Here is a 15841-nt window from a genome sequence, read left to right as displayed (position 1 = left end):
TGATTTTGAACAAAGGTGCAAAAGCAATGCAGTGGAGAAAGGATAGTCTTTTCAAGAAATGGTGCCAGAACAAGAAAACGAACTTCAATTCTTACCTTGTACTATGCAAAAGAAATTCGAAATGAAAAATCAACCTAAGTAAAACCTAAAGATATAAAACTTTTAGAAGAATACATATGAGAACATCTTTGTGACTGTGAGCTAAGCAAAGATTTCTTAAAAACAACACCAAAGCACAAAGAAAAGGATTAAGTTGGAATTAATTAAAATTTAAAACTTCTGCTCTTTGAAAGATGCTAATGGGATGAAAGGACAAGCCAGACAAGGAGAAAATATTTGCAAATCATATATCTTATAACGAACTCTCAAAACTAAATAAAATTTAGAAACTCAGCAAAAAATTGGCAAAAGATTTGAACAGACATGTCACTGAGAAGATGTACAGAAGTCAAATAAGCACATGAACAAATGCTCAACATCATTTGTCATTAGGAAAATGCAAATTAAAACCACAATATTATACACACCTATCAGAATGGTTGTAATTACAAAGGCTGATGATATCAAGTGTTGGTGGGAATCTGGAGAAACTGAAACTCTCAAATACTGCTGGTGGGAATGTAAAATGGTACAACTACTTTGGAAAACACTTTAGCAGATCCTTGAAAAGTTAAATGCATACCTACCAAATAATCCAGCCGTTTTATTCCTAGTTACCCAAAAGAAATAAAAGCACCTGTCTTTACAAAGACTTGCACACAAAAGTTTACAGCAGCTTTATTTGTTATAGCCCCAAACAGGTAGCAACCCAAAAGTCCATCAACAAGTGAATGAATACACAAAAAGTAGTTTATCCATACGAAGGAATATTTGGCAATAAAAAGGAATGAACTATCAACGCACAACATGGATGAATCTTTTTATAAAATTGGTTATGAATATTCATGAGATACAAAGCTGATTGTCACCACTCATCCCAAGATGTGATGGCCAGATCCATACTAGCAGCATGCCCATTACCACAAATTGTCACTATACCCTGTCTCTCCTCCTCAATTATCCCCAACCTCCCTCCCCACTCCCCTTGCCCCAACTCCACTTTGTATCCCTAGGTGTGCTCTCTCCCTCTGCAAGTCCAACACACCACTGTGGTCTTTCTTTTCTTCCTTCTTTCTCTCTTAGCTCCCACTTATGAGTGATAAACAAAGCATAGAGGGATACATGCAGTATTTATCCTTCTGTGCTTTGCTTATTTCACTCAACGTAAGTTTCTCCAGGCTCATCAATGTTGTTGCAAATGGGAGAATTTCATTCTTTTTTATGGCAGAGTAGTATTACATGGTGCATATATACCACATTTTCCTTATCCAATTATCCATCAATGGACATTTAGGTTAGTTCCATACCTTGGCTATTGTGAACAGAGCTGTGATAAACACAGGAGTGCAGGTATCCATTCGACATGAGGATCTCCATTTCTTTGGGTATATACCTAGAAGTGGGATTGCTGGATCGTATGGAAAATCTATCTGTAGTTGTTTGAGAAACCTCCATACTGTTTTCCATAGTGGTTGTACTAATTTACTGTCCCACCAACAGTGTAGGAGCGTTCCCTTCTCTCCACATTCTCGCCAGCTTTTGTCATTCTCCGTCTTTCTGTTTATAGGCATTCTAACTGGGGTGAGGTGATATCTCAATGTGGCTTTAAGTTGCATTTACAATATGGATGAATCTTAACATAATGATGCGAGTGAAAGAAGCCAGACTCAAAAGTATACACACTATGATTCCATTTATATAAAATTATAGAAAATTCAAACTAATCTATAGTAAAGGAAAGCAAGGATAGAAAGGGGGGAGGGATTACAAGGGACAAGAAAACTTTTGGGGGTGATGAATACGTTAATTATCTTCACTGTCATGGTGGTTTCACAGGGGAAACTTGCCAAATTGTGCACTTTAAATATGTGCAACTAATTTTATGTCTATTATACTTCAACAAAGCTATTAAATTTTAAAAATCAGTATACACACTATTCTGACCCTGGTTTTTCTAAAACTGAATATGCCTTGTTGATTGTTTCTTTTAAATACACAAAGCTTTCTCATTCTTTTTTATAGCTACCTTGAATTTTATTACATACATCAACAATAATTGATTTTACTATTCCCCTACTGATGTCAATTTACAAACAATGCAGCATTGAAAAACCTTTAACAAACTCATTTCCTTCATTTACAAGCATATCTACAGGATATATTCTTGGTAGTAAAATTGCTAGGTCAAAAGGAAATACATTTACAATTTTGATTGCTATTGCCAAATTGCCCTCTAGATCAGTCAGTTTTCAATATAGGAAAGAAAAAATATTCTACACATTTTAAACAGGAAAAAACTTGTTTTATGGAATTTGGTGCTCACAGTCATTGGAAGGGTTGAAGAAAGAAGGTTTAAGAATCTAGATTGAGCCAACCAGAATGAATCCCTCAGTGATACAGAACTGATTCACTAGGGGAGCTATAATCTCTGGGGACATCATGGAGCCATGCTTGAAGCCATGTAGAGGCCACCACTACAACCTCTCACTCCTGGGAAGCTAGAGAAATATCTAACACCACAATCCAGGGATTAAAATGTCAGATTAAGAAGCTACTGCTACTACTACTGCTTCTCCATATCCAGGAAGCTGGAGGATGGACAATTTATCACCACCGCATGGACACTTTATCACCGCTGCATGGAAACATGTTTCCCACTACCTTGAAACATGCAAGAACTTCAAGAAGATGGCCTCTCACTTCTGCCTTTCAAATCATGAAGAACTTAAAAATAGCTAAATGTTAAAGCGTGGTGCTGATTACACTAAGGTCAAGCATTCGGATCCTTGTACTGGCCAGCTGCCAAAAATAAAATGAAATAATAATAATAATAATAAGCAAATCATGAAGAAAGAGCATATAATTTGGAAAACCTAATTAGCACCCAGAATCCTACCTGCATTAAAAAATTCTGGAAAATGTAGTATTTATTTTCCAACCTCTAACTAGGAGGATGGTAAATTGGTGGCTGGGTGAGTAAATCCAGAATTCATAACACACTGTCCTTAGTAGTTGTTCCAATTTTTGCTTCTATCAGCAAAAACACTTATTTCCCCCATTCTTACCAATACTATCTAGGATAGAACAGTGTTTTATAAAATTAGAAAATCTTTCTTGATCTAATAGGTTAAAAAACTAGTATCTTGGGCTGGCCCGTGGCTCACTCGGGAGAGTGCGGTGCTGACAACACCAAGGCCAAGGGTTTGGATCCTATATAGGGATGGCCAGTTATCTCACTGGTGACCATGGTGCTGACAACACCAAGGCAAGGGTTGAGATCCCCTTACTGGTCATCTTTAAAAAAAAAACAAAAAACAAAAAAAAACTAGTATCTTGGGCTGGCCCGTGGCTCACTCTAGAGAGTGCGGTGCTGACAACACCAAGGCAAGGGTTGAGATCCCCTTACTGGTCATCTTTAAAAAAAAAACAAAAAACAAAAAAAAACTAGTATCTCAGTATAGTTTTATTTTGTATTTCCCTTAATAGTGAAGTTGAACTCCCCGCCCCCCCAAGTTTGAGTCATTTTATACTTTTCTATGAAAACTCTGTTCATAGTTTTGGACCTTTTCCTTTTGCATTGTTTTCTTATTGAATCCTAAATGTTCTTTATATATTAAACAATGCATGATATGATTTGCAAATATTTTTTCTAAATTTGTCATTTTTCTTTAGACTTATGCTTATGGTGTTTTTTGCCATGAATACTTTTTTTTTTAAATAGTGATATAAATTATCATTGTTTATATTTATAGTTTATTTATAGTGAAAATTTAATTTTTTATTATTGATTTTATTTTAAATTTTCTATCAAAATCAGAAGTCTTTACCACTCTTAAATTTTTTAAAATTCTTCCATGAATTCTTCAAGTACTTTAAACATTTCAGTTTTCCATTTAAAACTGTACTTTATTTTGGTATGAGATTTCTTTTTTATAGCTACCCAGGTGTTCAATCTCCTTTTAATGAATAAACCATATTTTCCCCACTTAGTTAAAATGTCATCTTTATCCTGTTTTAAATTTCCATATCTGGGTCTATCTGTGACCTTTTATTCTGTTCTAATGATCTGTCTAGTCATATGCTAGTACCAAACTTTTAATTATTGGAGCTATTTAAACATTTCATATGGCTATTCTGCCCCTGTTGCTTTTTTCAGAGTTTTATGGCTAGTATTGCTTCTTTTTGTAGGAATTATTGAATCAACTGTTTAGTTTTTTAAAATCCTGGTACGTTTATTGGGATTGGGCTAAATTTATAGAATTGAAATGTGTATGAAGTCTTCTTATCCAAAAATACGATACGCCTTTCCATGTGTTTGAGCCTTCTTTTCAGGCAAAACACAAAGTTTTTTTTTTTTTTTTTGTGGTCTTGCATCTATTTATCTAGGAAACTGCCTCTTGGCACATTATGTTTTGCCCTTTGGTTGAAGGTCTTTTCCTGGCAAAGAAATCTTTTAGGCCTTGGATTTAAATCTGGCTTGCCCTTCTCCAGGGAGAATTTTTTTTTTTTTTTTTTTTTTTTTTTTTTTTTTGTGGTCTTGCATATTTCTTGTTTATTCATAGGTATTTTCTCTTCTTTGTTCTTACTTTAAATAAAGCCTTTTCTTCTATTATATCTTCTAACTGGCTGTTGTTTATATAAATGGAAGATTTTGATTTCTATGATCAATTTTATACCCAGTGACTTTATGTTTTAAGAGACTTTCAGCTGACTCTCTTAAGCTTTGCATTATCACCTACAAATACAATTTTACCTCCTCCTCCATTTTTAATGCCTCTAAATTCCCTCACATCTGTTAAATAATTCTCTCCTAGGGTTTTAAGTTTTTTGAATTCGTGAATTATAGTAGCATATTTTGTATTCCTTTCAAAGCACCAGTAAAATACTCTGCATAGAATGGTTTACAACTAGCCCCATAGTGAAAATGAAAATACATAGTCTGCTAAATTCTGAATCTGCCCAATTCATATATTTATACCATTTCATCAGTCCCACTCACAAATATAACCAAAACTGATTTTTTTTCTGAAAAAAGATTAATCAATTCTGTCCCTTTGTAGCATCTAATTCTTTTTTCCTCTCACAATAAAATCTTTTGAAGAGTCACATACTTTTTGCAACAAAATAGGCCTTTTAATTCGTAAGTTCTTTTTCTTGAATTTATATATGAAATTGTAGGCAAAGACTAAAGTTTTTAGTCTCCAGATTTGCTTAAACATTCTTGGTGATATTCGTACATTCTTCAAAGCAGTTTTCCTAGTTATGATTTCACTTAAGAACTATATACATTAGGTATAATGTGTGTGTGTTGGGGTGGGGGTGTGACAAATAAAGCTTAAAATCAAATAGATCCAAACCAAATATTGAAATAGAAGATTAAATTCTATAAACTCTACAAGAAAATCAGTCATCTTTAAACTACTACATAAACTCAGAAGTTCCACATTGATAAGACAGATGTTTCTTCCCCAGGCCATTTTGTAATGTCATAAAAATCCCAACCTCTAATTTTTCATAAGATGAAGTAAAAGCTAGAAATAAAATAAAAAATCAGGAAAGTACAGATAAAAAGCAGCTCTTAAGACTGTCCAGCAAAATGGATATTTATAGATTTTCCACACCGAGCTATGAGACACACTTCCCCAGAATAATTCTAATGCTCTTCTCAAGCCTCATGATGAGGTTCTTTCATTACTTCAATAACTAATTCTTTCTTGGATTTTATATCCCATGGATTTTATATTGACTATGTGCATACCACACTCCCAATTCTCAAAAAATTGAGGCATAAGTTTCCAAATGTACTAATATTTTAAGATTACCACTATTAGCCCATCAAAGGCAGGTAACTGAGATTCAAAGGTCTAACCAGTGAGTTCATAACAACACCAGGATGAGAATCCTGACCTCAATATTCAAGTAAGTGGAATTAAGTTTTAATTATCTATTTGGATAAATAGACAAATGTCCATCCACAAGATTAATCAGTGTTAAGTGAAATCTGAGATTATGACTCAAGGTTATTTTGTTTTGCCTCTTTCCTTGTTCATTCTCTTTTTAATTCTCAGGGTGCCCCATCAGGCACTTTAAAAGGTTCACTTTAGCATTTCTTGGTAAGCACGTGCATTAAAATGTCATAAAAATTCATTTGAGTTCATATGGTTAAGTGTAGTACTTTGCTTTGAATATCCCATTAAATGTACTGAATTAATTGTAAGTAACTGACATGTGCAATTTCTAATTGTAAAGCAACCAGAAAACAAAAACAACCAAAATAAAACAGCAAAATTAACTTGAAAAATTAGAGCTGAAAAAAAAAAAAATTAAGCTGAAACTTTATATACATTTACAAAAATTTATATCAAAGATTAAGAACTTTTGGACACCAAATTTTACTGTTTTCAACACTGTGGTAGAAATGATGAACAGCTCCAGTTCTCCAGTTGCAGTGTTTCCAAAAGATAATAGGCATCGCCCCAATCAGCTTCAAAAAAACACAGAGCAGAGACGGTAAAGGAATTCAAGGAGAACGTTAGCAAAAATGGTGACATACGAAAAACTTAGAATTCTTCATACAAATGCCAGGTAGCTGGAAGCTTCATGTGTAATTTACTGATCACAGAAAAAGGCTTTTCTCTCTTTTTTTTGGCTGACTCTGAAAGAGATATTAGTTAACCTTAAGTAACTAGAGGTCATAGAACCAATCTTAATCTTCCTTAATGATGTTTAAAGCTGACTTTTAATAATGTCAACATAATTCATTATTAGGCTAGAGACATCCCCAAACTTCTCCATTTTCAATAAATATTTTTTTAAAGATGATCGGTAAGGGGATCTTAACCCTTGGCTTGGTGTTGTCAGTACCACGCTCAGCCAGTGAGCCAACCGGCCATCCCTATATAGGGATCCGAACCCATGGCCTTGATGTTATCAGCACCACACTCTCCCAAGTGAGCCACAGGCCAGCCCTAAAAAACAAAATTTTTTTTTAAGCAATGCTTGGCATAGGACAGCTTTTTGTTTTTGTTTTTTTAGTACAGATACTATTATCCTTTGGCAATGTATTTTAAATGGCTACTTTTGGATTTATAGCTTTAATATTCTGAATCTTGCTCATTTTTATTTCTCTAATTAACCCCATCTTAGGGCTCCAGGATGAAAAAGACAAATAAGTCATTTATAAATAGAAAAGGACAAATCAGTCACTTACCAAATTGGAGTTGTCAATCAACACTGTACTCTTAAGCTTTAGCTGTTAGTTCTGCATTTAAGGAAATTCCCCTCCCCCCCCGTTTTTTATCTTATCCCTGTCAAATATTTCACAGATGAGAATTGCTGACACATGGTGATTACTGTGCACATAATTCTATACCCAGTTAGCAATCTTTTGAATTTTTGACTGAGAGAGGCAACAGCACAGCTTTAGTACCGGTAGAGCAGCATACCAAATGTTGAGGAATAAGAACTGTCAAATGTCAACCTCAAGGCAACACATCAAAGATAAGTATTCAGTAAATTGCTAGCCTAGAACCTAGAACACAGAATCTATCATGCCTCTCCCTTAACAATGCCATATCTGGCCACTTTCAAAAAAGTTCACCCAAAATTATGTCTTTCATAAATAAATTTCTTGTACCCCTTATATAGGCTAAAATCTTTTGATGGGGAGGAATTACTCCTGCCACTTCTTTAGTTAAATAACATTTTCAGGTATAAAAAGATCAATATGGGATTAAATATGGGTGGAAGTTGTTGATATTGCACAGCTTTTGGACAAGATGAATAGTTTTGTCACCAAGAGATAGCCAAAAGTTCTCAATCTTTTTCTTGCTAGTTTTTCCTTTACAGAACTTTTACATTTTTGAAAACTGTCACTAGGTCATTAATTTGTGTGTGTGTGTGTGAATTAATAATAATGCGAATGGATAGAAGTTACTTCTCAGTAACAGGCTCATGGAAGTTTTTTAAAAATGGGTGATTTCACTCTATTTTCTCCCCAAAAGGGCCAAGAGGAGACCTCGATGATTTAACATCATTATACTGTAATATCAAAAATCCTTAAAAGGCACTGGAAAGACAACCAGAAAATACAGATATTCATTAGCTATCTTTCCAGCCAATCTCTTCAATTTCAGGTAGGAAAAAAGAAACCCACACTCCCAAATTGGAGAGTGCATTTAGAAATATACAAACTATTCTGTTACTCTCTCCAAAAGGGACTACTGTGACTCAGGAATGGATTGTGTCCTGGGTGACTGTGTGGTGACAAGGCAACATCTGTCAAAGGCCAAGAAAACGTTATGATTGTTTTTTAAATTGTATTCTTTCTAGGTAAAAACCCAAACAAACAAAAAACAGCAGCTGTCTAAATAAACAAAAGGCATCTGTTTCTTCACCGCTACCACAAAATTTGGAAAAGTAATTTGGGCTAAAGGATCACTTAATTACCCCCTCGAAGCTAGAAAATAAATTATCCTATTTTAATCTGGCTTGAAAATGTATTATTTGCAAGACTCAAAAACATTCTGTCCAGCTTTGCCTCAAATTAACTGTCAGCATCAACTATTGTCATTCTAATGACCTCACCCCCAAAGTTTGACTGGTACATATCTGATCAAGTTCAGAATGTGAACATGCATGCATGGTGACCTCATATCCATACATAAACTACTTACATCTTGGACTATGGGCAACAGTCATCAGTTCCTCACCTCTAAAATCCAACTCTAAAGGAAGGCACTTTGGCTACCTGGTTCCACTGCTGTATGTGCACCGGGCACACAGCAGGCACTCAACAAACAAATAAAACAGAACAGTCACGATGTGTTTTAAATTCTTTAAAAGACCCAATGGAAACTATTATTAACAGTCATATAAACCTGTGCTTAATCCACTCTCCAAATTTTCATTAAAAGTCAAATATAAATAAATTTGCTTATTCTGAGGCTTACACATTTAACCTAGAGTTGGATCACAGAACTCACATGCTAAACTATAGCGCTCAGCTGTGTGTGTGTGTGTGTACACAGTGCAGAGAAGCACCTATAAGGTAATTGTTCAACATCGCAATGCTCCCCAAGTAGAAAAAGACGCCAAGAGAATGAGCCCAATCCTGAGTTACCTCGGCATTAAGGAGCTTGGACTTGCACACTCCTCTTTCCACAGGGTATAGAAACCAAGAGTTTGATTTAACTTTCCCAGAATGCTACAGTTACTCTTTAAGCTTGATTTATGATAAACATAAAACATCTTAAGAGTCAGGTAAGTAGTTAACTTCTAGTTCCAGAACTGTCATCACTAATTTAACTTTCTTTAAAGGAATGTTATTCTAGTTTGTTCTTGGTAAGTTGGTCAGTTGAGGGTGGAATTTGACAAAGGGTAGAACTGCCTTCAGGGAACTGAAAGTTTAAAAAGGCCAAATATAAATTTTAAAATTTATAGGTAACAGAGATAGGCAGACCAAATTGTTAACAATGGTTATCTCTTAATGAAGAATGTGGGATAGTGGGAAAAGATCTAAAAAGGGACATTTGTTTTTTACTCTATATTAAAGACAAAAGATCAAACAGAAGTTTAAATTTTGGGTAACATGAAATCCTGTTACACAAGTAACTACTCAAAGTTGTATGCGTATAAAGACTTTTGTTTACCCTGCACTCTTTCCCCATCAATTATATCTACCTTCTTTTCTCTTCTTCCCTCAAATAAAAACATTCTGTGTAAAGAATCTGCTAAAGCTAACTCCTAGATTTTATATATTAGCCAACTGTAGGCCAAAAGTAATGAACTTCAAATGAATTTAAGCAGATAACTTTCTAGTTTCCTGATTCAGATGCTTAAGGGAAGCCCTAATTTTGTCTAATCACTGGCTTGCATTTAAATTCCATGATACTAATGAGATCCACCCTAATTGAACAGATTCTTCGTGGGAAGATTTCATGGAGAATCAGAGCTATTTATAACACTGAAAAACACATTCAAAGAGATATGGGAAAAAATAAAATGAAAAAGTCTGTATTCACTGAAGTATGAGCTCCTAAACATGTTGGTAACAGAAAAAGCAAGTTGCAAAACGTACGCATAGTGAGACAAAATTTCCGTAAAAACTTAAAATCCACAAAACTATGTTATTTCTATATGTAATATGTATGTATACAGACGCATAGCAAAAAGGTAATCGAGGAGTATATACTAGAGCAACAGTTACCATTTGGGATGGAGTACCAAAAGGGCACTTTGACAATATCTATATTTTTTATTCTTTTCCCTAGAGTGCATTCTTACTTACATAATTAAATACAAAATGAGGAACTTCTGGGCCGGCCCGGTGGCGCACTGGATAGTGCGCCGCTTGGGAAGCGCGGCGGCGCTCCCGCCCGAGGGTTCGGATCCCACATACAGACCGGTTCCCGCTCACTGGCTGAGCGAGGCACGGGAGCAACACCGAGGGTTGCAATCCCGTTGCCGGTCCCCGGTCTGGTACGGGGACAACACTGAGGGTTGTGATCTGTTGCCGGACACGGAAAAAGACAAAAGACAAAAAAAAAAATGAGGAACTTCTACTTTTCTACAAAGTACTATATATGATGGTATCCTTAAAATAGTTTGCTACCGAAGATACAGTTTAGCAAATATTGCTATTGTCTATTTTTCAACATTATCATACTTTATCTTTGCTTTCCCTCACTTCTCTCTCATTGCTCTACATATGTTCAAACTGAAGAAAATCATATCTTTTCCTTAAGTACTTGATAATGAAGAGATGATACAATTGCCAAGAAGTATCAAAATCAAGAATGAGAACTGGTATAGTGGTAATAAAGGCTACTGAAGTAGGCAACCCAATCTCTTGACTTGTGGCTTTAATGAGATGTATTTGGAAATATATTCAAGCTTCTAAAGAGGACAAAATGCTTTAAGAATAAGTCTTTATGACTGTGCTGTATAACATTAACTTGCCATGTTTACTTATCTACCGAAGAGAAAATGTTGCAGTTGAAAGGCTAACACTCAAAACCACTCAGAACCACTCAGAAAGGAGATGATATACATATACATATAAATCCTGGATTGGCATTAGCAGTGCTAAAGGTCTATCAAATTAAAGTGGTATTTATTTAGAGGAGAAGCATTTCTGCTTAAAATTTGAAACTATTGAATATTTCTAATTTTTTCCCATTACATATGATACTACTAAAATAATTACAATTAAAAAAATTTTGCTCGGGCCGGCCCGGTGGCGCACTGGAGAGTGCGCCACTTGGGAGTGCGGCGGCGCTCCCGCTGAGGGTTCGGATCCCATGTGGAGACCGGTTCCCGCTCACTGGCTGAGCACCGTGCAGGCGCAACACCGAGGGTTGCAATCCCGTTGCTGGTCCCCGGTACGGGCGTGACACCAAGGGTTGCGATCCTGTTACCGGTCAGTAAAAAAGACAAAAAGGAAAAAAAAAAAATTTTGCTCAAAATTGTAATGTCTTTCTGAAAAGAGAAAGGCCATCAAATTCAGACATATGTGTAGCATAAATTTTGGCCCACAACACTAAATATATTACTGTTATAGTTGATTAAAAATAAAAGAATGGCAACATGCTAGAATCAACATCTATTATAAATCAAATAAATGTAGTTCAGTGATTTTTAATCATTAGTGACTTTTAATTATTAAAATCTAGATAACGCATTTTGTAATTTAGAAAAGAGTACTTAAGGATCTATTCAGTATCTGTATATTTAGACATTATTATGAGACTCCTGCTGGTCACTACTATCTACACCCTTTTCTAGATTTCAACATCTTAAAAGGTCACAAATTATGTATTACCTCTTTGTCACACTGTATCTACAAAGAAAACCATGAATACTCTACAATGGCAAACAGAAGTCAAAAGATAAATTTTAAAAGTTAAAGGCACAGATCAAACTACTTCCAGAGAAAATATAAGTGGTAATTATAAGAGTAAAATGTATTATCTGGAACTGATATATAAGATCAATGATCTAGACTCCTAATAGCATTTACAGAAAATTACCAATTATGTATTAAAATAAATAAACAGTATCAAATCCACTTTTTAAAAATGTTCTGAATATTTGGCACGATGCACAGCTTGCCTTATTTAGAAACTATGTGATAAAAGTAATGTGTCTTTCAAAGTGATCAAGAAATTATCAGGTCACAGAGTTTTATATCTACTTTACTTCCACTCTATTGCTCACTACCTTCTTTCCCTATTTCCCGACTTTATCTTTTATTACTAAAAATCTAAAAATGAAGTATCATTCATCTTCCTTACTTTAATGCCAAGTAAAAAGTGCTCCATTAATAATATATGGCTAATATTTAAAAAAAAAAAAAAAGATTTAAATGCAGTAATGGCCATAGCTTTAGGGTATTCTTAGGAGATACCCCAGACAAAACAAACTCAAGCACTCATGTTCCACACAATAACATGAGGCTTTTTTCTTTTCATATTACTCTTTACCTCCAAGTTGTTGCAATATCCATTTTTAAAAACAAGTCTTCCCCTGTAGTTACAAAGCAAAGTAAGAAGCAGAATACCACGATAATTACAGAAATAATGACTGTATATTGTAAGCATAATAATAATCAGGTACTTTTTAATGACTACTAAACCAATTTTTTAATTATGTATGTTAAGTGTATATACTCACTAGAAGAAAAAAAATCGGTTCTACCTACCTACTAGTTTTTATACACAACTTGATAACTTGTGTCTTCTTACTAATAGCACAATTATTAGGACAGGAACATATTAAAGAGATGAGAAAGTATCAGAAAAATTTCCTCAGCCTTGGTTTATCTTTCCCTGTTTCTCTTTTGTATATATACTGCAGCTGACTGGTCATCTTTCATTACCCTTTCACCCTATTCCTACCTAAAGACCTTCTGGGCTTCAAAGCAACAGGTATTCTGTATTATCTATTGTTGCTGTTGAATTAGACTGAGTTACAGGTTTAAAAAAAAAAAGGCGAACGAAATGCTTGGGATCACAAAAGATACACAGAAACCAAGGAAGAGTAATGGAGAATAGTTATACCCCACCAATAATTTACCTGGCAATTCTGGGATAGAGGTTCCCATCTGGACTTTATAACATTAAAATAGTGTCAAAAATCAAAGTACAGCTCTCCAATTATCAAGCTTATCAACTTATTTTTTGGAATAAAGCTCAATTTCATCTCTAACTAGCTTAAAAAACACATTTCACTCCAATGAGAAGAGCTTATTTTCCATCAGTATCTACAACAGTAGAAATAGCAAAGCTTTCTTTACTCCCTCTGAAAATTTTCCTGTTATACTCATGATTCCTGATACCTTCCCCTACCCCTGCATAGACACTAACTTCACAGGAAACCAAGACACTACACAGAGCACAATTATCCTACAAGACAATTTTAGCTTATCTCCCTGACTCTTCCCACCTCTCCTCAAACACACATAACTGAGAGGTCAGTGAGTTGACAGGACAATAATAAAAGTAAAGTGAGGCTCACAGAACACTTAATACTAAAATCTAAAATTCTAACATCATAACATCAAGGTGTCAATTCACTCAACTTTTAACCCATTTAGGAAGGTTTAAACTATTAACTTAAAAATACGGTAGTACTTCCTCAGTAACTATAACCTCTTTATATCCTCTTAATTGCCCATTTTAATAGCTTTACTGCATACTACTGCTTCTTATAAGAAGTAAATCCAGGGACCATTCCATTTTGTCTTAGACATAACATTTACTAGTTTTCCAAGCATGACAGAAATGGAAAAATATATATATAAGAACATGAACAATTTATGTTAATTTCCTCAATCTGTGTTCCTTCTGTGAGCAGCGCCTAATTCTATTAAAATTAACAAATTTTAAGATGAGTACTGGACTTCAGAAAAAAAAATCCAAGGAGGGACTAATTTACAAAGTATACAAGAATATAATTTTATAATAAATCTTTCCAGTGTTCGCTATAACTGCATTACATAAAATGTTTCCCTTCACAGAAACTCAGAAGAATAGCTCCTATAGAATGTTAACAGAGGGCCGGCCCGTGGCTCACTCGGGAGAGTGCGGTGCTGATAACACCAAGGCCCCGGGTTCGGATCCCACATAGGGATGGCCGGTTCACTCACTGGCTGAGCGTGGTGCTGACAACACCAAGTCAAGGGTTAAGATCCCCTTACCGGTCATCTTTTAAAAAAAAAAAAAAAGAATGTTAACAGAACTTTCTGTCTTCCTCTCTGGCAAGTAATGAAAAAATACAACTTGCTCACAAAAGATCTAAAAGTGCTGCCTCAGGAGCATAAACTATCACTAACATGCTGTATGAATGAGTCTTAGTGAGCGGCCACTTTCTGAGACCTTTTCCTCTTTTCACACCAGTGAACCCATCTCATATAAAGCCTAAGAGAAAACTAAAGCTGTTGCAGAAGTGAAACTCAGCATGCTCCACTCAAATTCTAAGGTAACCACTTTAAAGCAAAATCAGAAGTCATGTCTTTTACCAAAAAACAAACAAAAAAACCAAACCAAAAGGCAAATGCTGCTGCCCAACCATCAAATGGACTTACAAAGGCAAAAAAAAAAAAAAAAAAAAGTGACAACAGCAATAATTCAAGTAAAATATATGTGAAAATTTAAACACACCGCTTTCAAATTAAGACAAAAGTGAAGGGGAGCCATGATCTTTATATCAGAGTCAAAAAGCTTAGGCATTATCATCAAATGTTAATTCACTTTACAGTCATCCATGAGACTACTGCATATATTTTTTGCACCTTGCGCTTATAAAAGCAGATAAAATATTTAATGTGTAATTTACAATGTATTTTACCAGCTCAGCATACAGGATGTATATAGATTATATCAAAGTAGTAGACAGTTAGGGGCCTGTGCAAACCCTGCAAAAATAGTACTTCAGGTATCTAATTAAAAAAAAACAAAAACAAAAACATTTTGCTATTTAGAAGTGATACAATTCAAACTACCACAAAATACAAAGGGCTGCAAAAATGTATTCCATTCCAACAACATATATAAGTTATTAAATAAAGATTTGATTTAAAAGAATATAAATGAAGCCTTTATGTAGGTCTTTTCTACATGCATATTATTCCTCATTAAAGAAAAAAATATGTAAAAAGGCCATTGGTAATTGCTTTGTTAACATTTGTAGAAAATGCCAATTCTCTGGTCACAAACTCCACTAAGATTAGCACTTAAGGTCTCTGCAGTGTTATAAACGTAATTTAAAATACTGTTAATTCTATAACTCCATTGGTAAAATAATGTGACTCAGAATATGGCAGTCTTCATGTTGAGGGCAATGATCCACAGTTTTGTTTTGTTTTTTTAATTTCTTAGGTGTGAACAGTTATCCAGAAGAACAGCACCCTCCACCACCGCTCTGGGCTTGAGGTTCATCATCGATGATCTGTACACCTCGCCTTGCAGCTCCTGGTTGACTAGAGCCATTGCCTTTTGCCCTCTCATCCACTTGTGCTGTTTCTATCATCCCTAAGAGAGAAAGAAAGCAAAAATCATTAGGACCACAATCTTTGAATCTTCTCCTATAATTTCAGTATACCACTATGGTAACTGTTTCTGACTTTCAACCAACAAGAAAACTAAATATAATGAACATTGTTTCAGCTCACTAAAATAGCTTTATTTGCAAGTTTTAAAAAACTAGTGTCAAGTAGCAAATTTACTAATCCAATGGGATAAAG

General features: G+C 34.8%; 1 protein-coding gene across 1 annotated transcript in view; it reads right to left on the bottom strand.

The window, feature by feature from the left end:
• Positions 1-14731: 14731 nt before the first annotated feature.
• The window catches only part of RAB21 (RAB21, member RAS oncogene family), a 29528-nt gene continuing 28418 nt past the window's right edge, over positions 14732-15841 (bottom strand). Inside the window, exon 7 of the mRNA XM_008590579.1 lies at positions 14732-15629. Coding sequence (XP_008588801.1) covers positions 15487-15629 — 143 coding nt within the window. The 3' untranslated portion in view covers positions 14732-15486. The remainder of the gene's footprint in view (positions 15630-15841) is intronic.

The sequence above is a fragment of the Galeopterus variegatus genome, unplaced genomic scaffold (genome assembly GCF_000696425.1).
Source record: "Galeopterus variegatus unplaced genomic scaffold, G_variegatus-3.0.2 Scaffold6211, whole genome shotgun sequence".
Classification (NCBI taxonomy): domain Eukaryota; kingdom Metazoa; phylum Chordata; class Mammalia; order Dermoptera; family Cynocephalidae; genus Galeopterus; species Galeopterus variegatus.
Note: the sequence above shows the minus strand (reverse complement) of the source record. Positions and strands in the feature narration are given on the sequence as shown.